Source organism: Eucyclogobius newberryi, unplaced genomic scaffold, assembly GCF_026437365.1.
Source record: "Eucyclogobius newberryi isolate DKJ021-1_F unplaced genomic scaffold, fEucNew1.0.hap1 SCAF_2, whole genome shotgun sequence".
NCBI lineage: Eukaryota > Metazoa > Chordata > Actinopteri > Gobiiformes > Gobiidae > Eucyclogobius > Eucyclogobius newberryi.
In genome coordinates, this window is record NW_027315834.1 from 24,682,872 (window position 1) to 24,705,713 (window position 22,842).

The following is a 22,842-nucleotide window of genomic DNA, read 5'->3' on the forward strand; positions in this document are numbered from 1 at the left end:
CTTCTGTTACTTCCTTCTCTTCTGCTTCTTCTGTTCCCTCTCTTCCCTCAGTGACGTGCTTCTGATCATCACAAAGTCCATGTTATACAAGTGCAGGACTCACTGCTGTGTTTGATGTGGCGATGGCTCCATCTAGTGGTCACAATAGGGTTTGTCTGCAGTTACCAGCTGCTATAAGCTGCATTTATGATACTTACATTCACCAAATCATACATTTACTTTCTATATTTCAGACTGTTTTGAAATGACAAAACAATCATTTTGAAATTATTTGTTCCTCTCATAATAGAAAGTGTAGCATCTAATTACATTGCAGGGAACATACTCAACATCAACATTAATATATTCTATTATAATAATTGCTATAAGACATTGTTTGTTTGAAAAGAATAATAATGCATACCACATTTTTTATATAAAAATAACTATTGACTAAAAACGAAACCAAATGAGTTAAGAGAAGAGGATATTTAATGTAGTTAAATCTAAAAGGTTCACATTAAACACTGCTCACTGAGCAATTTAAATATAATACATCCATCTGGAAACAAGAACGTGCAGTAAATACAATCATTTTTAAACACTTAACAGCATTTCTTAACTTTTCTCTGCGAGATAAGAATCAGCATTAAACCTGCTCAGAGTTTATCATGTGGAGTGTGTTATGTTTGGAACAGGATCTTTTTACTTTGCACATAAAGTGCAATTTCTAATCTATGACGTTATGAAATGTTATGATTTTGTTATTAACAAACAGCTCATGTCGATAGTACAGAGCTCTGTTTATGAGGCCAACAGCATGATTTTGTAGAGTTTTTAAAGATTGTTTTGTTTCTTTAGGTTATTAAGTGAAATGTTATTTGTTCCACAATGAGGACGTTTCAAAAATCAACAATAGTGTAATTAAGTTCTGGTAACATTATGCTAAATACATAAAACAGCAGAAAATGCCTCTGAATTCTAGAATCTAGTATAAATCCGTATAATAATAATAACTTTTATTTATATAGCGCTTTTCAGTGACCCAAAGACGCTGAACATATATAAAAAAGGGGGGGTATTTACATACAGGGGGGGACAACACGTACAATACACATTAATATACAGATAAAATGAACAAGACAGAGGAAGTAGAGAGAAAAAGATGGGGATGTAACAGGGGGTAGAAGAGTAGGCAGTGGGGTAGAGGAGGCTAGGGGTAGGGGAGGTCATAGGCTTGGGTGAAGAGGTATGTTTTTAGGCGGGATTTGAATGTTGTGAGTGAGGGAGAGTGGCGGACAGGTTGGGGGAGGGAGTTCCAGAGTCGGGGTGCTGTTCGGGAGAATGCTCTGTCGCCAAATGTTTTGAGTCGGGATGTTGGTGCAGTCAGGGTGAGAGAGGAGGAGGATCGGAGAGCTCGGGTGGGGCGGTGGGGGATGAGGAGGTCAGACAGGTAGGGGGGGGCAAGGTGGTGAAGAGCTTTGAAGGTGAGGAGGAGTATTTTAAAGTTTATGCGCTGCTTGATGGGGAGCCAGTGGAGAGAGCGGAGAACGGGAGTGATGTGATCACGGGACCGGGTGTGGGTGAGGAGGCGGGCAGCGGAGTTTTGGACCATTTGGAGTCTATGGAGGGAATGGGAGGAGATGCCAGTGAGGAGGGAGTTGCAGTAGTCGAGGCGGGAGGAGATGAAGGCATGGATGAGGGATTCAGCAGCGAGTATAAATGAGTAAATACTGTTGCTGTGTGTTCCAGGCTGTACCAGTTGTCCAAAGCGGGGAAGCTGTGTGTTCCAGCCATGAACGTGAACGACTCTGTGACAAAGCAGAAGTTTGATAATCTTTACTGCTGCAGAGAGTCCATCCTGGACGGGTGAGTCCAAGTCACTCAAGCGTGACTCGTGTTTACCACTCAACTTACAAACCACTTCATTAATCTTACTGTTCATTAGTCTTACTGTTCATTAATCTTACTGTTCATTAGTCTTAGTAATTAGGCTGAATGACAATGAGACTGTAAAATGAACAATGTGTTGTGTTTTTAGCCTGAAGAGAACCACTGATGTGATGTTCGGAGGCAAACAGGTGGTGGTGTGTGGATACGGAGAGGTACGCTAAGTATTACAAGTATTTGACCCAGGACATAGAGGAGGACTGTAGCACTTTACTTTAAGTCTATAATGAAACAGGTCAAAATAAATACTCATTATTATAATAAAAGAATAATCCAATCCAAAATGAAAATCCAACTTTACTGAAAAACATTGCACCAGTTAATTGCCCTGCCGTGTGACAACTTTCTTTCATAATAAAAACATATCCTTTAGCGTGGGACAATTAAACATTTATTCAACACTATAAACAAATTAGCGAATGTATGATATTTTTTTAACATTGTGTGACGTCAGGCGTGTCACACAGACAAAAGGTGTTAATCCTAAAGTATCGTATATAAAGTTTGGATTTCTCAAACTGTTGCACCAACGATCATTGTCATTTAATTTAGGTTTGTATTGCTTAATTTATGACCTTCCGTCCTGCTTTTAAATTCTGCCTCGCCCTGGTTCAGTGTTCAGACCTTGTTCAGTCCAGATTCAGACCATGTGACCTCATGAGGGCTGAAACGTCTCTTCTCTGCTCAGGTGGGGAAAGGCTGCTGCGCCGCTCTCAAAGCCATGGGCTCCATCGTGTACGTGACGGAGATCGACCCGATCTGTGCCCTACAGGCCTGGTATGAACGCTCTGCACCACACTGTATGAACGCTCTGCACCACACTGTATGAACGCTCTGCACCACACTGTATGAACGCTCTGCACCACACTGTATGAACGCTCTGCACCACACTGTATGAACGCTCTGCACCACACTGTATGAACGCTCAACCCACACTGTATGAACGCTCTGCACCACACTGTATGAACGCTCTGCACCACACTGTATGAACGCTCTGCACCACACTGTATGAACGCTCTGCACCACACTGCATGAACGCTCTGCACCACACTGTATGAACGCTCAACCCACACTGTATGAACGCTCTGCACCACACTGTATGAACGCTCTGCACCACACTGCATGAACGCTCTGCACCACACTGTATGAACGCTCTGCACACTGTATGAACGCTCTGCACCACACTGTATGAACGCTCTGCACCACACTGTATGAACGCTCAACCCACACTGTATGAACGCTCTGCACCACACTGTATGAACGCTCTGCACCACACTGTATGAACGCTCTGCACCACACTGTATGAACGCTCTGCACCACACTGTATGAACGCTCTGCACCACACTGCATGAACGCTCTGCACCACACTGTATGAACGCTCAACCCACACTGTATGAACGCTCTGCACCACACTGTATGAACGCTCTGCACCACACTGTATGAATGCTCTGCACCACACTGCATGAACGCTCTGCACCACACTGTATGAACGCTCAACCCACACTGTATGAACGCTCTGCACCACACTGTATGAACGCTCTGCACCACACTGTATGAACGCTCTGTACCACACTGTATGAACGCTCTGCACCACACTGCATGAACGCTCTGCACCACACTGTATGAACGCTCAACCCACACTGTGTGAACGCTCTGCACCACACTGTGTGAACGCTCTGTACCACACTGTGTGAACGCTCTGCACCACACTGTGTGAACGCTCTGCACCACACTGTGTGAACGCTCTGCACCACACTGTGTGAACGCTCTGCACCACACAGTGTGAACGCTCTGCACCACACAGTGTGAACGCTCTGCACACTGTGTGAACGCTCTGCACCACACTGTATGAACGCTCTGCACACTGTGAACGCTCTGTACCACACTGCATGAACGCTCTGCACCACACTGTATGAACGCTCTGTACCACACTGTATGAACGCTCTGCACCACACTGCATGAACGCTCTGCACCACACTGTATGAACGCTCAACCCACACTGTGTGAACGCTCTGTACCACACTGTGTGAACGCTCTGTACCACACTGTGTGAACGCTCTGCACCACACTGTATGAACGCTCTGCACCACAGTGCATGAACGCTCTGCACCACACTGTATGAACGCTCAACCCACACTGTGTGAACGCTCTGCACCACACTGTGTGAACGCTCTGCACCACACAGTGTGAACGCTCTGCACCACACAGTGTGAACGCTCCGCACACTGTGTGAACGCTCTGCACCACACAGTGTGAACGCTCCGCACACTGTGTGAACGCTCTGCACCACACAGTGTGAACGCTCTGCACCACACTGTGTGAACGCTCTGCACCACACAGTGTGAACGCTCTGCACCACACAGTGTGAACGCTCCGCACACTGTATGAACGCTCTGCACACTGTATGAACGCTCTGCACACTGTATGAACTCTCTGCACCACACTGTATGAACGCTCTGCACCACACTGTATGAACGCTCTGCACCACACTGCATGAACGCTCTGCACCACACTGTATGAACGCTCTGCACCACACTGTATGAACGCTCTGCACCACACTGCATGAACGCTCTGCACCACACTGCATGAACGCTCTGCACCACACTGCATGAACGCTCTGCACCACACTGTATGAACGCTCAACCCACACTGTGTGAACGCTCTGCACCACACTGTGTGAACGCTCTGTACCACACTGTGTGAACGCTCTGCACCACACTGCGTGAACGCTCTGCACCACACTGCGTGAACGCTCTGCACCACACTGCGTGAACGCTCTGCACCACACTGCGTGAACGCTCTGCACCACACTGCGTGAACGCTCTGCACCACACAGTGTGAACGCTCTGCACACTGTGAATGCTCCGCACACTGTGTGAACGCTCTGCACCACACTGTATGAACGCTCTGCACACTGTATGAACTCTCTGCACCACACTGTATGAATGCTCTGCACACTGTGTGAACTCTCTGCTCACTGTGTGAACGCTCTGCACACTGTGTGAACGCTCTGCACACTGTATGAACTCTCTGCTCACTGTGTGAACGCTCTGCACACTGTGTGAACGCTCTGCACACTGTATGAACTCTGCACACTGTGTGAACGCTCTGCTCACTGTGTGAACGCTCTGCACACTGTGTGAACGCTCTGCACACTGTGTGAACGCTCTGCACACTGTGTGAACGCTCTGCACACTGTGTGAACGCTCTGCACCACACTGTATGAACGCTCTGCACCACACTGTATGAACGCTCTGCACCACACTGCATGAACGCTCTGCACACTGTATGTCGCTCTGCACACTGTGTGAACGCTCTGCACACTGTGTGAATGCTCTGCACACTGTGTGAACGCTCTGCTCACTGTGTGAACGCTCTGCTCACTGTATGAACGCTCTGCACACTGTATGAACGCTCTGCTCACTGTATGAACGCTCTGCTCACTGTGTGAACGCTCTGCACACTGTGAACTCTCTGCACACTGTATGAACTCTCTGCACACTGTATGAACTCTCTGCACACTGTATGAACTCTCTGCACACTGTATGAACGCTCTGCTCACTGTGTGAATGCTCTGCACACTGTGTGAACGCTCTGCACACTGTGTGAACGCTCTGCACACTGTGTGAACGCTCTGCACACTGTGTGAACGCTCTGCACACTGTGAACGCTCTGCACACTGTGTGAACGCTCTGCACACTGTGTGAACGCTCTGCACACTATGAACTCTCTGCACACTGTGTGAACGCTCTGCACACTGTGTGAACGTTCTGCACACTGAGTGAACGCTCTGCACACTGTGTGAACTCTGCACACTGTATGAATGCTCTGCACACTGTGTGAACTCTCTGCACACTGTGTGAATGCTCTGCACACTGTGTGAACTCTCTGCACACTGTATGAATGCTCTGCACACTGTGTGAACTCTCTGCACACTGTGTGAACGCTCTGCACACTGTGTGAACGCTCTGCACACTATGTGAACGCTCTGCACACTGAGTGAACGTTCTGCACACTGAGTGAACGCTCTGCGCACTGTGTGAACTCTCTGCACACTGTATGAACGCTCTGCACACTGTGTGAACTCTCTGCACACTGTATGAATGCTCTGCACACTGTGTGAACTCTCTGCACACTGTGTGAATGCTCTGCACACTGTGTGAACTCTCTGCACACTGTATGAATGCTCTGCACACTGTGTGAACTCTCTGCACACTGTATGAATGCTCTGCACACTGTGTGAACTCTCTGCACACTGTGTGAATGCTCTGCACACTGAGTGAACGCTCTGCACACTGTGTGAACTCTCTGCACACTGTATGAATGCTCTGCACACTGTGTGAACTCTCTGCACACTGTATGAATGCTCTGCACACTGTGTGAACTCTCTGCACACTGTGTGAATGCTCTGCACACTGTGTGAACTCTCTGCACACTGTATGAATGCTCTGCACACTGTGTGAACTCTCTGCACACTGTATGAATGCTCTGCACACTGTATGAATGCTCTGCACACTGTGTGAATGCTCTGCACACTGAGTGAACGCTCTGCACACTGTGTGAACTCTCTGCACACTGTATGAATGCTCTGCACACTGTGTGAACTCTATGCACACTGTATGAATGCTCTGCACACTGTGTGAACTCTATGCACACTGTATGAATGCTCTGCACACTGTATGAACGCTCTGCTCTTTCTCTTTGCACTAAAGCATGGACGGATTCCGACTGGTCAAGCTCAACGAAGTCATCAGACAAGTGGACATCGTCATCACGTGCACAGGTCAGTCTGCTGCTGCTTTCTTCTCCTTCCTTCTTCCTTCTTCCTTCTTCCTTCTTCTTTCTTCTTTCTTCCTTCTTTCTTCTTCCTTTTTCCTTCGTTCTTCTTCCTCCTTCTTTCTTCTTCTTCCTTTTTCCTTCTTCTTTTTCCTTCTTCCTTCTTCCTTTTTCCTTCTTTTATCCTTCTTCCTCCTTCCTTCTTTTTCCTTCTTTTATCCTTCTTCCTCCTTCCTTCTTTTTCCTTCTTTTATCCTTCTTCCTCCTTCCTTCTTTTTCCTTCTTCCTCCTTCTTCCTCCTTCTTTCTTGAAGCTTGTCTTTCCCTCTGTAAAGTGATAATCATGTTAAATTATCGATGAGTTCTTTAGTTCAGTCGAGCCCGTTACCATTTCTCTGTACATCACATCATCCATATTTGATTCTTGGGTCACCGTGGCGACCGACTTACGCGTCTGGTTCTCAGGGAACAAGAACGTGGTGGTGAGAGAGAACCTGGACCGGATGAAGAACGGCTGCATCGTCTGCAACATGGGCCACTCCAACACCGAGATCGATGTGGTACGTTTGACCTAGTCCAGGGAAGCGCCCCCTACAGGCCGCACGGCTCACTGCACTCACATGCAGTTAACATTCATATATTTAGAGTTTTGCGAAAAATTATTATACAAATTTTCTCACAGAATTCGCACATTTTTTAGGTTTATAATATCACTTCCTGTTTGTAATTGATGACATCACACTAGGAAATTACCCAGCAATCACTGGGCAAAAACTAATTTAATGTCACTTATTTAAAATGTGTAAAATAAAAATACAAGAGAGTGACTTTATTTTGTTAAATTAATGTTTATTGAGTCAAAAAAGTAGTTTCTTTGTGTAAATTCTGCATAAACTTTGACCGCAATGAGTGTGATGTCACTTCCCTTGTGAGATGTCACTTCCTGTAATTTTCTACCCATTTTTCAACGTTTTCTCCACAAATACCTGCTCGATTGGTGTAAAACTATCATTTAAATGTACAACAAGTATAAATACACTAAATAGAGTCCAAATTCGAAAATCGTAAAGCTCTAACTACTTCCCCTTGACACATTTATGGTTATATTCTGTCCCTAAAAGCAAGTCTAGAAGAAAACTGACGCACGCAAAGATTTTAACCACGTTCTTACTCCAAACAATGTGAATGAAATACATTATTCAAATTATGATCGCCTTCGCCAGTAAGAAACGCTGCTCTAAAGGAGGAGGATTCAGGGACGTCCCCTTTGTCCGACCTTCACTGCTGTTGTCATGGCAACTGGCGTGAATGCGATTTTACAATGTAACATGTGTCTGTTAAATGTAACTTGTACACAACGTCTGTTTGAAATGGCAGAAAACGAAACACTCAATATTGTTTTTGATCCGACATTTTTACATTTTACCCAAACAAGATAATACATTATAATGAAAATAAGATGTACTCAATGTTATAGTCCTAAATGTATACAATGTCATTTTCAACACTGTCTATTTATTTTTCTCGACTTAAATAGATGTTTACTATTTTATTTAAGTTTAAAAGTTTACAGTGCGCAATGTCACAGAAGAAAATACACAGAATAAAAGTAAAACCAATTTATTTACAGCGTTATTTATATCTGTTGTACAAATATACATTAAAGTTTTACATAGTTTTACACCAATCAAGCGGGTATTTGTGGAGAAAATGTTGAAAAATAAAACCGTAGAAAATGTCAGGAAGTGACATCACGCTCATTCCTGTCAAAGTTTATGTAGAATTTACACAAAGAAACAACTTTTTTGACTCTAAACATTATTTCAACAACAAAGTCGCTCTCATAAATTTTTATTCATCTAATACAAAAAAGTGACATTAGATGAGTTTTGACCCAAGTGTTTCTTGGGTAATTTCCTAGTGTGACGTCATCAATTACAAACAGGAAGTGAAATTATAAACTTAAAATGTGCTATTCTGTGATTTTTTTTTTTTTTTTTTTAATTTTTAGCAAAATTCTCTTAACTGCATTTTAGCTCAATGAGTGGTTGGGCCTGCAGGGGGAGCTTCGCATGGCGTTGGTGGATGTGTTGAATAACGGTTTGAGTGGGCGGTTTGTAAAGGGTGTACTTGTTCCCCTAGGCCAGCCTTAGGACCCCGGAGCTGACCTGGGAGAGGGTGCGGTCACAGGTGGACCATGTGATCTGGCCCGATGGCAAGAGGATAGTCCTGCTGGCAGAGGTACTCACTACACATACTCACCATACACCATATACCAGTACTAATACCAGTACTATACTTAGAACACCTGCACAGTAGGTCCTGAACACGCCCTGCTCAAAGTCCCGGAGCATTGCAATATCGGTTTAATTAGGGCCGTGCAATTAATCGATTTTATTAATAGATTTATTGTTTTATTAAGATTTATTTTTAAAGAACAAAAAAAATATGAAAAACATGAAAAATCAAACAAAACACGACCAGAGAAAGAAAAACGGACATAAATCAAACAACATCCCACAATTGAAACTGAAACACATCTGAACCTAAACAAATGTCCCACTTTTTCTGTCTAATTTGTGCTTTTTCAAATTGAGTCTGAATGAGATTTTTTTTTTCCCCCATTTGTCAAATTTCTTAAAATTAATAGAGTTTTAATTGAGTCATTTGTATACGATCATCTTCAGTCTGTAGTTCGGAGCGTTCAGACTTTGCAGTAGGAATCGTCAGTACTTTTTTGGCGTTGATTTGTAACGATTAAAAGTCAGTATTATTTATATTTAAGAAATCAATATTGAATGGCATTTTTATTTGTTTCATAGCCGACCAAATACAGTCAAATAGAAAATTGAGACTGTTCAATATGTCTGCAGAGGATGACGTTCCCTACACAGACTACAGTGTGTATTTTAGCTTTAATGTAACTACTGGAATGAAAGATGTGCTTATGAACAGTTCAGGTTTAAAGTGTGAGTGACAGAATGAGAGCGACCGACCGCCTCAGATCCTCAGAAAACTTAGACTTAAACAGACTTTTCAAGCTATTTTCATATAAAGTCTTATAAGTGCTGTGTTTGAAATATGTAAAGTGCCTTTGACAGGTTGGATGGCTCATTGGACTAAAATGCAGTTAAGATAAATATATTTCAAATTTAGCAAAATAATTATGAAAAATGTTGCCCCAGAATAGGAGGTTTATAGGGATTTTAGGTTTATAATTTCACTTCCTGTTTGTAATTGATGACGTCGCACTAGGACATTACCCAGCATCTCATCTAAAACTAAAACTCATCTAATTTCACCATTTTAATATGAGAGCATCTTTACTTTGTGCAATTACTGTTTAAAGAGTCAAAAAATGTGTATATTAGTTTAAATTCTGTATAAACTTTGACTGGAATGAATGTCCCTGGTGTGATGTCACTTGCTGTCATTTTCTACAGATTTCTTCGTTTTCTCCACAAATATCTGCTCGATTGGTGTAAAACTATAATGGGACAACACTTTAAGAGGAGCCATTATGCAATCTGCTATCTCACATTATGAAAAACAAACAGTGATTTAATAAGAATACACTACATTTCCCGTGGTAATCCATAATGCACTCTGTTTCCAGGGTCGACTGTTGAACCTCAGCTGTTCCACCGTGCCGACGTTTGTGCTCTCCATCACCGCCACCACGCAGGTACAAACGCCGCGACTGAAAACACTTTAATCGTGATGAAAGCGCTGCCGTTCATACGTTTATTCTCTCTGTGAAATATAAACGCTCTTTGTGTCGCGCAGGCGCTGGCGCTGATAGAACTCTACAACGCCCCTGAGGGTCGCTACAAACAGGACGTGTACCTGCTGCCCAAGAAGATGGGTAAGATCTGCAGAAACACACAGTGACTGAAGGTGGAAAAGGCTGGAAATTTGATCCATCTCATGAAATACTGTATTTTCCGGACTATGAGTCGCACCGGAGTAGAAGTCGCAAACCAAAGCATCAGTATTACCCCAAATCACTAAATCCATTGAATTCTTCTTCCTCTGTGTCACTTCTAAACAACTCCACAAACTCCAGAAGTAGAGGAAGTGCAGATTCTTCTTATGTGTCGCTTAGAGCCTAGAGCGCCCTCTTGTGGTTGCCAGTGTGAAAATAACAAATAATATCAGATATAAGTCACTCTGGAGTATAAGTCGCACTCCGGGCCAAACTACGTAAAAAGGTGCAATTTAATTGTTTTCCAGATCTGTGCAATTTAAACCTAAACTTGGACTAATTCGAGACTAAACCAGCTTTTACAGAACTGTCTGTAATGTCTATGTCTCTGTGTCAGCCCTGCGACAAGTTGGCCACTGTCCAGGGTGTACCCCGCCTAAGGCCCGAAGTCTCTGGGATAGGCTCCAGTCACCCGCGACCCCAAAAAGGGAACAAGCGGTAGAAAATGGATGGATGGATGATGTTCTTATAAAAATGAATGGATGGCTACAACGCTCAAGTCCACAGTTTATAACCACATGCGTAAGAATAGTTTAGCAATTGAGAGAAAATAGAGAAATACCATAATTATTAACTTAAATGATGATGCTAAACATCTATAGTTTACATTTTACTGTTATTATTGTTTATTTTTTTAATGTTGAGCCATATCAACAGAGGAAATTCCTAGTTTGTGAATGCTTTTTTAAATATTCTGAGTGCGCACTGTAAAGTGAACTGTACAGCCAGAATGTAAACGCACTAGAAAACCAGGGCGGAGCTGGAGCACACACAGACACAGGACATACGATATAAATATTGAGAGTCCGTTTGAACGATGGATCACGCCCTCCTTCTCCGCAGACGAGTACGTGGCCAGCCTGCACCTCCCCACGTTCGACGCACATCTGACCGAGCTGAGCGACGAGCAGGCCAAGTATCTGGGCTTGAACAAGAACGGACCCTTCAAGCCAAACTACTACAGGTGAGAAGATGCATTACTCGGAGCATACTTCAAACAAATGATTCAAAACTACAGATTTTGCTCAGATAATTGATGCTCGGCATAAGATGGCGCCGCTGAAGGCTGCCTCGGCGCTTTGGTGCTCGTTGTTTTGTCTGTTTTTGTTAGTAAATTGTGTGTCTGCATGCTCTTACACCCGTGAAGAGCTTCGATCCATCCGGACCACAATTCCTACGGAGACAGTCTCAGTTTTTTTAGCATCGGCTGCAGAAATAGCTCTTATTTTAGCTAAATCGTGAGCTTCTAAGAGGTAGACCAACGAGGTAGTGGAGGAGCTACGTCCGTGTTTGGACATCACAGTCTGGGAGGTTTTCAGAGCTGCCACAGATAGTTTGGATCAGTACACGGACATTGTGACGTCATACATTCGATTCTGTGAGGACAGTATTATACCATCATACACCAAAGTCACCTTCAACAATGACAAACCCTGGTTCACACCCAAACTGAGACAGTTGAGACAGTGATAGAGAGCGCTACAAAGATGCAAAGTACAGATTTAGCAGGTGTCGAGAGCTAGATCCCAGTACAACATGCATCTGAAGCAGCAGTTCTCAAACAACAACCTCTGTGTGGAGTGGGTTCCGGCTTCTCACAAACTACAAGCCCAGAGCCCCCCTTTCTGCAGATGTCAGAAAACTGGCCCAGCAACTCTACTCCTTCTACTGTAGATTCGACACTCCCTCCCCCACTGCTGCCACCTCTGCCAACCCAACCCGGCATCACCTCCACCTCCCCCACCCCTCTCACAGTCCAGGAACAGGATGTAAACAGACTATTTCGGAAATCCCACCCTCGAAAAGCTGCTGGACGAGACTGTGTCACCCCGGCCACCTTAAGACACTGCGCAGGCGAGCTGGCCCCTGTCTTCACTGGCATTTTTAACACCTCCCTGGAGTCATGCCATGTCACAGACTGCTTCAAGTCGTCCATCATCGTCCCTGTCCCCAAGAAGCCCCGGATCACTGGACTCCCTGCTGAACTTGGCACTCCACTTCACCCTGCAGTATCTGGACTCCCCAGGAACCTACGCCAGGATCCTGTTTGTGGACTTCAGCTCTGCATCAACACCATCCTCCCAGCTCTGCTCCAGGACAAGCTCTCCCAGCTCAACGTGCCTGGAGACCTGCAGGTGGAGCACTGACTTCCTGATGGATCGGAGGCAGTGCGTGCGGCTGGGGAAGAATGTCTCAGACACTCGGACTATCAGCCCAGGAGCTCCACAGGGCTGTGTACTTTCCCCCCTGCTCTTCTCCCTGTACACAAACTGCTGCACCTCCAGCCATGACTCTGTAAAACAAATTAAGTTTGCGGACGACACCACCGTCATCGGGCTCATCTGGGACGGGGATGAGTCTGTCTACAGGAGGTGGAGCGACTGGTGACCTGGTGCAGCAGTAACAACAACCTGGAGCTCAATCCATCCGGACCAGAACCTCCGTCACAAGAACAGTTTCTTTCCCTCTGCCGTTGGACTCGTGAACACTGCCTAAGCACCTTGCACTTTTTATTGCACTACATATTTTATTTATGTACATATCATGCCTATTTTATTTTTTATATATCTGGTAGCTATTCATTGTTCATTGTTTTGTTGTTTGTGTTGCATCGAATCACCTGGACAAGTTCCTATGTTTGTATTTTGTTCATTGACAAATGCAATAAACCTTATTCTGATTCTGATGTTTCAAGCAGTGGAATAAACTTTATTTTTCTGTTTCATGATTCATTTCTCGATTACGCGGCAGCACAGTTTAGAAATGTACGTTGAGATGATTTTGTTGTTTTTATCTGCCGGTATATCCGACAATACGTTAGAGTATGATGTAATTGGTGTAAATCCAATTGTATGATATAGACGAAGCAACAAAACTATTCAACCGAGCAAGACCAGGTGAATATTCTTAATCTAGGTCACAGTGCAAGAAAATAAATAGAAAATAAATAGAAAATAGTCAGACTTTTTATATCGAAAACACGTCATTTCAATTCACGCTACGGTCTATAAAAAGTGAGTCCAAACTGGAAGCGCTTGTTATACATCTGTTTACGTCATTGTGTTTTCTTTCTTTTATTTTTTTCAGTTTTAAAATGTATAAAAACAGAAAAACACGGAAGCAAAGGAGATCCAAAAAAGCGACAAAAAGTCCTATTAAGTCCAAATTTTACAGAAAGTTTGATTTACAAATACAATGTATAATGGCAAACGCCATTAATAAATAAAGAGAATAAAGGAATCTGCAGTTGTTTCATGGATTGTAACTAACAAAAATTATGTTTCTTGTCACAATGATTGTAGCATTAGATTTGAGCACAGTTTAGTCTTAATAATAACTTCTCAAACTTGAGTTCGACTCATGAGGCTGAATCAATTTTTATATTTTTTACATTGTACTTTTTGTTAGACAAACTGGTACTGATGGTAGTATAACAGTCGTTCTGGTGAAGACTCAGTGTTCAATGTTTGGTTGTTTGTGTTGCACCGAATCACCAGGACAAGAGCCTATGTCTGTACATTTTGTTTATCGACAAATGGCAATGAACCTCATTCTGATTCTGACTACAATTCTAAAACTGCTAAATATGACATGTAAAACTGCAACATTTTCGATTGTGTTCTTCATTTTATGTTTTAATTCTTTAGTGTGAATGAATAAACAATCAAAAAAACTGATTCTGACCCAAGATAATGAAATTAAGCATTGCTATGAAAAGAGTTTTATTATTATCATTTATGGTGTAATCCTGAGAAACCACACACACACACACTCTGAGAAACCACACACACACTCCGAGAAACCACACACACACACACTCTGAGAAACCACACACACACACTCTGAGAAACCACACACACACACTCTGAGAAACCACACACACACACTCTGAGAAACCACACACACACTCCGAGAAACCACACACACACACTCCAAGAAACCACACACACACACACTCCAAGAAACCACACACACACACTCCAAGAAACCACACACACACACTCCGAGAAACCACACACACTCCAAGAAACCACACACACTCCAAGAAACCACACACACTCCAAGAAACCACACACACACACTCTGAGAAACCACACACACACTCCAAGAAACCACACACACACACTCCAAGAAACCACACACACACACTCCGAGAAACCACACACACTCCAAGAAACCACACACACTCCAAGAAACCACACACACTCCAAGAAACTAAACACACACACACTCCAAGAAACCACACACACACTCCAAGAAACCACACACACACACTCCAAGAAACCACACACACACTCCAAGAAACCGCACACACTCCAAGAAACTAAACACACACTCCAAGAAACCACACACACACTCCAAGAAACCACACACACACTCCAAGAAACTAAACACACACTCCAAGAAACCAAACACACACTCCAAGAAACCAAACACACACTGAGAAACCTCTATTTAGAATATTCTGACATCGGCCATTTCTGGTTTTATTCAAGCTTTTGACGGAAGAATTTCACTCTTTTTTTTTTTCTCTCCTTTTTTGTCTCTTTTTCAGGTATTAAACAAAGTCGGATGGGAAGAGAAAATCCCACCACTTAATTTTACCGCACAGACTCATAAACGAGGAGGAAGAGGAGACTAACAGCCGCTAGAAAGACAGAAGAAGTCAAAACAAATCTGCTTTTTACACAGCGGGACACGGGGGGGACGGCCCGAGCTTGCGGAGGCGGAGACACCGGGGTCGCGACCTCTCCCGCTTCTGGGGCAGAGTATAATTTATTCAAGCTTGACCACACCCGTTCTGTAACCTTTCTGACGCTGCTCCTGCCACTCACCGCTCGCGTACACGTGATCCATTTCCGTCGATTGTTTTTGTTTCTTTCCCGCTATTTTCTCCTGCCATTTTCTCCACCCTTTTCGAGTCCCAAACGTGTGTCGAGTTGTACGTATAACCTCCATTCGCGCGTCGCACCGGCAGATCTTTTTATTATTAACTATTAAAGATGATTAATTATGCTAAACCACATGAATATATAGATAAAATGATTGAAATTGTATATGAAGATTTAGCGATGGACAGATTTTTCTTTTTCCGTTTACGTCTTTTCTACTCGTGATTTTTTTTATTTTCCTTTTTATCTTGTGTAACGTTAAGAGGGCGGGGTTTAATGTAGTGGGAGGGGCTAGCCAGGATCTCAGGGTCCAATCATATCATTACAATTTTCTTTTTTTAAATTTGTTCTTTTTTTTCTTTTTTTTTACTTGTAAAATTTTCAATTGTTCTAGATCCGCCTGTACTTTCTCAACAAAACTTAAACTGGTAAAAAAATCATCTCAACTTGGCTCCTTGCTACCAGTGTTGAAGTAATACAAAGTATTTCAATCTAGTGAGTACTACTTTTACTATTTACGACTAGTATTAGACGCAGGAGACCATCTTAACACGGGGTAAACTTTATCTATTTATATGTATACATTTATTTTAATTTTGTATTAACTAATTGTATCAAAGATCATTTGTCTCAGCAGATTTTGAATTTTAAATACTATAATTAGTATATATATATTTATTTTAAATAAATAAGGGATTTCTAGATTTTTATTTTTAATCTTGAGAATTACACGTTTTAAATAGTTTTTTGGTCTTAATTTCAGCCGCATTTTCAGTTTTTCTCTGTTTAAAATTTAAAATGCAAAATTCAACCGTTTTAAAGAAAAAATTACAGATTTCACTGCAAATTTTTACAAAAATTGGGAAATCCATTGGGAAAAAAATTGGTGAAAAGAATTTTCAAAAAATGAAATATGAGAAATTTGCCCGCATTTTAAAATTCAAAATCTGTCGAAACAAATAATCTTCCACAAATGTATTTTCATTTACATCTTTTACATAATCACATGTGAGAGATATATATACTTGGTGTTTTTTGTTATCTGTATGTGTAAAAAATGTTGCTCGCTAAAAATACTGTGACAAAATATTTAGATAAACCAAATGCACACAAAGTTCGCTGCCGTAATGGTACTGTAGGAAGTGCTCTTTGACTGTCCAGCACACACACCATGACCGTCTGCAAAAAAGATTGAATTCTGTCAACTGGGCAAAACGTTTAATAGTAGAGACATTTCGCCACTCATCCAAACAGCTTATTCGGTTCATCTGCCAGAGAATTGGTGAGTCACTGCCTTTATATCTGTCAGATAAAATGAAGAAGTTACTTGGATGAGTGTTGAAACGTCATCACTCTTTGAATTCTGTCAACTGGGCAAAACGTTTAATATAAGAGACGTTTCGCCACTCGTCCAAAAAGCTTCTTCAGTTTATCTGACAGATCTGGTGAGCACCTGCCTTTATATCGGTCTGAGGAACTGAAAAAGATTCTTGGATGAGTGGCGAAACGTCTTCACTCTTTGAATTCAGTCTACTGCAAGAGGTTTAATAGTAGAGACGTTTCGACACTCGTCCAAATTGCTTATTCGGTTCATCTGGCAAAGAATTGGTGAGTAACTGCCTTATATCTGTCTGAGGGATGGAAGAAGTTACTTTCATGAGTGTCGAAACGTCTTCACTCTTTGAATTCTGTCAACTGGGCTAAACGTTTAATTGTAGAGACGTTTCGCCACTTATCCCTGTAGCTACTTTGACAGAACTGATGAGTAACTGCCTTATATCTATCTGAGGAACTGAAGAAGATACTTGGATGAGTGGCGAAACGTCTTCACTCTTTAAAATCTTTAAACTGGGCAAAAACATTTTTTATTGTGGAGACGTTTCGCCACTCGTCCCAGTAGCTTCTTTAGTTCATCTGACCGAACTGGTGAGTAAAAACATGAGTCCAGTTGACAGAATCCCATGTTCTGTAGCTCGGGCCCTGCCTGGAGGTCTGAAGGACCACACACACATAAAGGAGTTGGAACATAAACTATACTTTTGGAACATGAACTATACTTTTGGAACATAAACTATACTTTGTAGTGTTTGCTGTGTTTAATTTAAAATCCTTTACATCCAAAAACACTTTCAAACTCACTGTTGAAGTTGCGTTCGTCCCAGCTCAGACCTACAGTCGCTTTCTTCCTAAATGTTGGCTTGTGAATCAACTGCTGCTTCATTTTACTCTGAAATGATTTTACTTTGACATTGTGCATCGTGCGTTACTTTCGTTCAATGCGAGGGCTGCGCAACATGATTTAAAGGGCCTCTGACAGGTTTAACCACTCACTGAACTAAAACGCAGTTAAGATAAATATATTTTTTATCTTGCTAAAAATGATTACAAAAGGATCACAGAATAGCCCGGTTTTTAGGTTTATAATTTCACTTCCTGGTTGTGATTGATGACATCACAGTAGGAAATTACCCAGCGAACACTGGGAAAAACTCATCTAATGTCACACTTTATTTTATTCAACAAATAAAAATACATGAGTGAGTTCATTTTGTTGAATTAATGTTTAGAGAGTCAAAAAAGTAGTTTGTTTGTGTAAAGTATGGTCTGGAATGAGTGTACCTAGTGTGATGTCACTTCCTGTCATTTTCTACAGATTTTTCAACGTTTTCTCCACAAATACCTGCTCAATTGGTGTAAAACTATAATGTATTAGTACAACGGGTACAAATCCACCAAATAAAGTCAAAATTAGACAATGGTACGAACCTGTCACGGGCCCTTTAAACGTGTTGAAAACTGCAATAACGATACGGTTTCAGAGAACGCGGGCTCAGGGTTCGAGTCACCGTCGTCACACAGGGTTTACCAGAGACTTTAGTGCATTTTTTAAATTATTTTCTCCCTCAAACACATTTTATTGACGATATTGGATTTATTTCAAGGTTCTCCCCAATGTCGACGTGTTTTAAACGGCACCGCGAAACTAATCCGGCTTGGAAAAGAGCTAAAAAATTGCCAATTTCATCACAACGCACAATAATAGTAAATTTACTAGTAAAAATGTGTAACGTTTTTGAAGTTTACAGTGCAGATCGGAGCAAAATTGCAATACATTTTTCACATTTCATACAGGGTCTTTTAGTTTTTTGCCACTCAGTACAATAACACAATAATACAATAACACAATAATACAATAACACAATAATACAATAACACAATAATACAATAACACAATAATACTAAAGCCAGACGCACCAATTACGTTTGTTTGCATGAAATATGTCCCCTCCACTGTTCACTGGTTGTTGTGATGTTAAAAACCTCTTTGAAAGTAGAATAACCTGCACAAACCCTCCTGCTTTTTGTCTTAAGTTTCCTTTATAAACTATGAATGTTTTAATGGAAAAAGACAAAAAAGAACTAAAAGAGAGCCCTGTGGTTTACGCCTCAACGCGTCATTCCAGATTGTCACGTGGGCACAAGTTACGACTAAAGATGAAAAATGATTTGTAAATTGGAGGACTGTATAAAGGGGAAAGTAACAGGGGAAAAGGTGTTTAATACAACGTCTTTTTGATATTAAAATGGTTTAAAAGTGAAAGTGTTTCAAAGTCCAAATTTAACCAAAGTCTAAAACAAAACCAGTCATTTTAAAGTTGCACTTTGCGATGGTGGAAGAAGTACTCAATCTTATGAAGTAAAAGTACAGATACATTTGAGTAAAAGTAGCACCTAAAACAGTAAAAGATTTGAAGTATAAAGATATATTTTAAGAGTGAAAAGAAAACATAGTTCCCACAGATTTTGAGACCAGTTATAGCGTTAAATTTGACTAATTTTGTTAAAAATTGTAAATTCAGATCAATTTCTTAATATTTGTAATTAATTTTGTTTGTATATTTTCTTTTATTTGAACTCAATACCTCCACCATGAACGTGCCAAAAAGAACCCTTCAAACTATATGAAAAGTACTTTCTACTTTTCAGTCCAGTTAAAGATGTATGCGAGTCCAGTTAAAGATGTATGTGAGTAGAAAGTAAAAGTACATGCTCTCAAATGTAGTAAAAGTATCCACTGAAACAACCACTGAAGTACAGATATTCAAACGTGTCAAACAAGTGCAGTACTTTCTACTTTTCAGTCCAGTTAAAGATGTATGCGAGTAGAAAGTACAAGTACATGCTCTCAAATGTAGTAAAAGTATCCACTGTAACAGATAGCCAAAAGTGCAGTACTTTTACTTTTGTTACTTTCCACCACCTGCTCGGCTGCATAAACATTTCATTGCTTTGCTTGAAATGTTCCACACTATGGCATTAAAATACATATCTCTGCAAAAAAAGAAAGAAAAGTATCTAGAAACCGTGGTGCTAGGAAGTTAATGCCGTACTGTGGAACATTCCGGTCCAGCAGTACAATTCTACTTATGTATAGCACCCCTCCAGGACTAATGAGGTATGGCATCCACTTATCTCTATGAAGAACAGGAAATGGCTGTCACGTTTCGAGGACACCCCCCCCCCCCCCCCCCCCCCCCATTTTTATTACAGACAATGTAATATTCTGTTTTTATTCAGTGTTTTTTCCCCGCTTCGTTAACGGCTCCTCGTGCCTTTCCAACTTGCGCGGAAGGGCGTGGCAAACACCAGCATCGCACGTGTACATAAAGGACACAAACTGTTCAACTATAGGAAGGCAAGGATCCGGAAACGTCTGTATTTATTATCGTCTGTGTTCCTCATGAGCAGATTCTCAAACACGTGTTCTCAGTTGTCGAATAAAAAGAAAACCCTACGTTTAAATATTGCTAGTGATGATAGTAGATAATGAGCAATAATTCAATTCTGTAATCTCAATGAATAAAGATGTAAAACATTGTACTTTGTTTGTTTTTTTGTTTTGTTTATGATCCGGGTTTTTGGTTTTTGGTTCCACAAATGACAAATTAAATAACTTAAAAGTGCCTCTGACAGGTTTTTACGACTTTCTAAATTCGACTTTATTTGTTGTTTTTATACCTGTTGTACATATAACTTATAATTTACATCAATCGAGTAGGTATTTGTCGAGAGAAGGTTAAAGTCTGTGGGAAACGACAGGAAGTGACATCACACCAGGGACATTCCAGTCAGAGTTTATGCAGAATTTACACAAAGAAACATATTTTTCACTCTTTAAACATTTATTCAACAAAATAAATCGCTGTCGTATAATTATATTCGTCAAATAAAAAGAAATAGTGACATTAGATGAGTTTTGCCCAGTGTTTGCTGGGTAATTTCCTAGTGTGACGTCATCAATTACAAACAGGAAGTGAAATTGTAAACCTAAAAAATGCTGTTCTGGGATAATATGTTTATAATTTTTTAGCATAATTCGAAATAGATTCATCTTAACTGCGTTTTAGTTCAATGACCTGTAGAGGGCGTTTTAACAGTCATTTGAAATGGTTTTAGTTTCATGTGATATTTTTTAAAGTGCTCAGTTAAGATAAATATATTTTGAATTTTGCTAAAAAATCATTTTTCAAAAATCATCTCAGAATAGCAATTTTTTTTTGGTTTTAATTTCACTTCTATGTTGTAATTGATGACATCACACAAGGAATTTACCCACCAAACACTGGGCCAAAACTCTAATGTCACCATTTATTTTATTTAACAAATACAAATATGACAGCAACTTTATTTTGTTGAATTAATGTTTAGAGAGTGAAAAAATGTTTCTTTTTGCAAATTCTGCATAGACTTTGACTGGAATGAGTGTCCTTGGTGTGATGTCACTTCCTGTCATTTTCTACAGATTTTTCAGTGTTTACTCCACAAATACCTGCAGATTATAAAATTATAATGTATATGTACGACAGGTATAAATACACCAAATAAAGTCAACATTAGAAAATTGTAAAAACCTGTCATTGGCACTTAAGATAAGATAACCTTTATTTGTCCCACAATGGGGAAATTCCAGTGTTGCAACACAGATTAGGTACAGAAGTATAATTGAAAAAAAAACTAAATTTATAAAAAAACACTCTTGTAGAAAAACTCATACTCTTAATACAAATAATAACAATAACACTCTTATTTACAGCTGTTATATGGACAGAAAATATTGCACCAGGATGATTGACATGTCACAGTATTGCACATGAATGTCATTATTGCACATGAATATGACAGTATTGCACATGGGTATGACAGTATTGCACATGATTATGTCAGTATTGCACATGATTAAGTCAGTATTGCAAATGATTTTCAGTATTGCACATGGGTATGACAGTATTGCACATGATTAAGTCAGTATTGCACATGATTAAGTCAGTATTGCATATGGGTATGACAGTATTGCACATGATTAAGTCAGTATTGCACATGGGTATGACAGTATTGCACGTGATTAAGTCAGTATTGCACATGGGTATGACAGTATTGCACATGATTATGTCAGTATTGCACCTGGTATGTCAGTATTGCACATGATTGTCAGTATTGCACATGATTGTCAGTATTGCACATTATTAAGTCAGTATTGCACATGGGTATGACAGTTACAAGTGTTCAAGACTAACAGTGTTTGTTATAAAGTCTGACAGCAGCAGGAAGGAAAGACCTGTGAAACCTTTCCTTCACAGAGCGAGGGTGGATCAGTCTCTCACTGAAGCTGCTCTCCAGAGCGGAGAGAGTGTCCTGCAGGGGGTGAGACTCATGGTCAAGCATAGATGTAAATTTAGCCAGGACCCTCCTGTCCCCCACCTCCTGCACCGAGTCCAGAGCACAGCCCAGGACGGAGCTGGACTTCTTGATGACTCTGTCCAGCCTCTTCCTCTCCCTCTCTATGATGCTGCTGCTCCAGCAGGCCACACCGTACAGGAGGGCTGATGCCACCACAGAGTCGTAGAAGGTCTTCAGGAGTGGCCCTGTCACTCCAAAAGACCCGAGTCTCCTCAGGAGGTAGAGCCGACTCTGGCTCTTCCTGTACAGTGCGTCTGTGTTGTGAGTCCAGTCCAGTTTGTGGTTCAGATGAACACCAGGTACTTGTATGAGTCCACTCTCTCAATGTCCCGTCCCTGGATGTTCACTGGTGAGGGGGCAGTGGGGTGGCATCTGTGGAAGTCCACCACCATCTCCTTGGTCTTCCCCGCGTTGATGATGAGGTGGGTCTGCTGACACCAGTCCACAAAGTCTTTAACTTGTACATAGTACTCTAGGTCTACTTTTATCTAGAAATGAGCACTCCTTTCACCACTGCCTAAAA

At 41.3% G+C, this 22,842-nt stretch overlaps 1 protein-coding gene across 2 annotated transcripts in view; it reads left to right on the forward strand.

Annotated features, from left to right (window-relative positions):
- The window catches only part of ahcyl2b (adenosylhomocysteinase like 2b), a 57,082-nt gene extending 41,666 nt beyond the window's left edge, over positions 1–15,416 (forward strand). The window contains exons 8-17 of one of the 2 annotated variants that reach the window (XM_072454803.1): positions 1,732–1,848; positions 2,021–2,084; positions 2,618–2,706; positions 6,642–6,712; positions 7,170–7,264; positions 8,847–8,945; positions 10,321–10,389; positions 10,491–10,569; positions 11,533–11,653; positions 15,245–15,416. In XM_072454803.1, the coding sequence (XP_072310904.1) occupies positions 1,732–1,848; positions 2,021–2,084; positions 2,618–2,706; positions 6,642–6,712; positions 7,170–7,264; positions 8,847–8,945; positions 10,321–10,389; positions 10,491–10,569; positions 11,533–11,653; positions 15,245–15,251 (811 nt within the window). In that variant the 3' untranslated portion in view covers positions 15,252–15,416. Of the gene's footprint in view, positions 1–1,731; positions 1,849–2,020; positions 2,085–2,617; positions 2,707–6,641; positions 6,713–7,169; positions 7,265–8,846; positions 8,946–10,320; positions 10,390–10,490; positions 10,570–11,532; positions 11,658–15,244 lie in introns of those variants that run through there. The other variant, XM_072454805.1, reaches the window with a different exon arrangement.
- Positions 15,417–22,842: the final 7,426 nt, after the last annotated feature.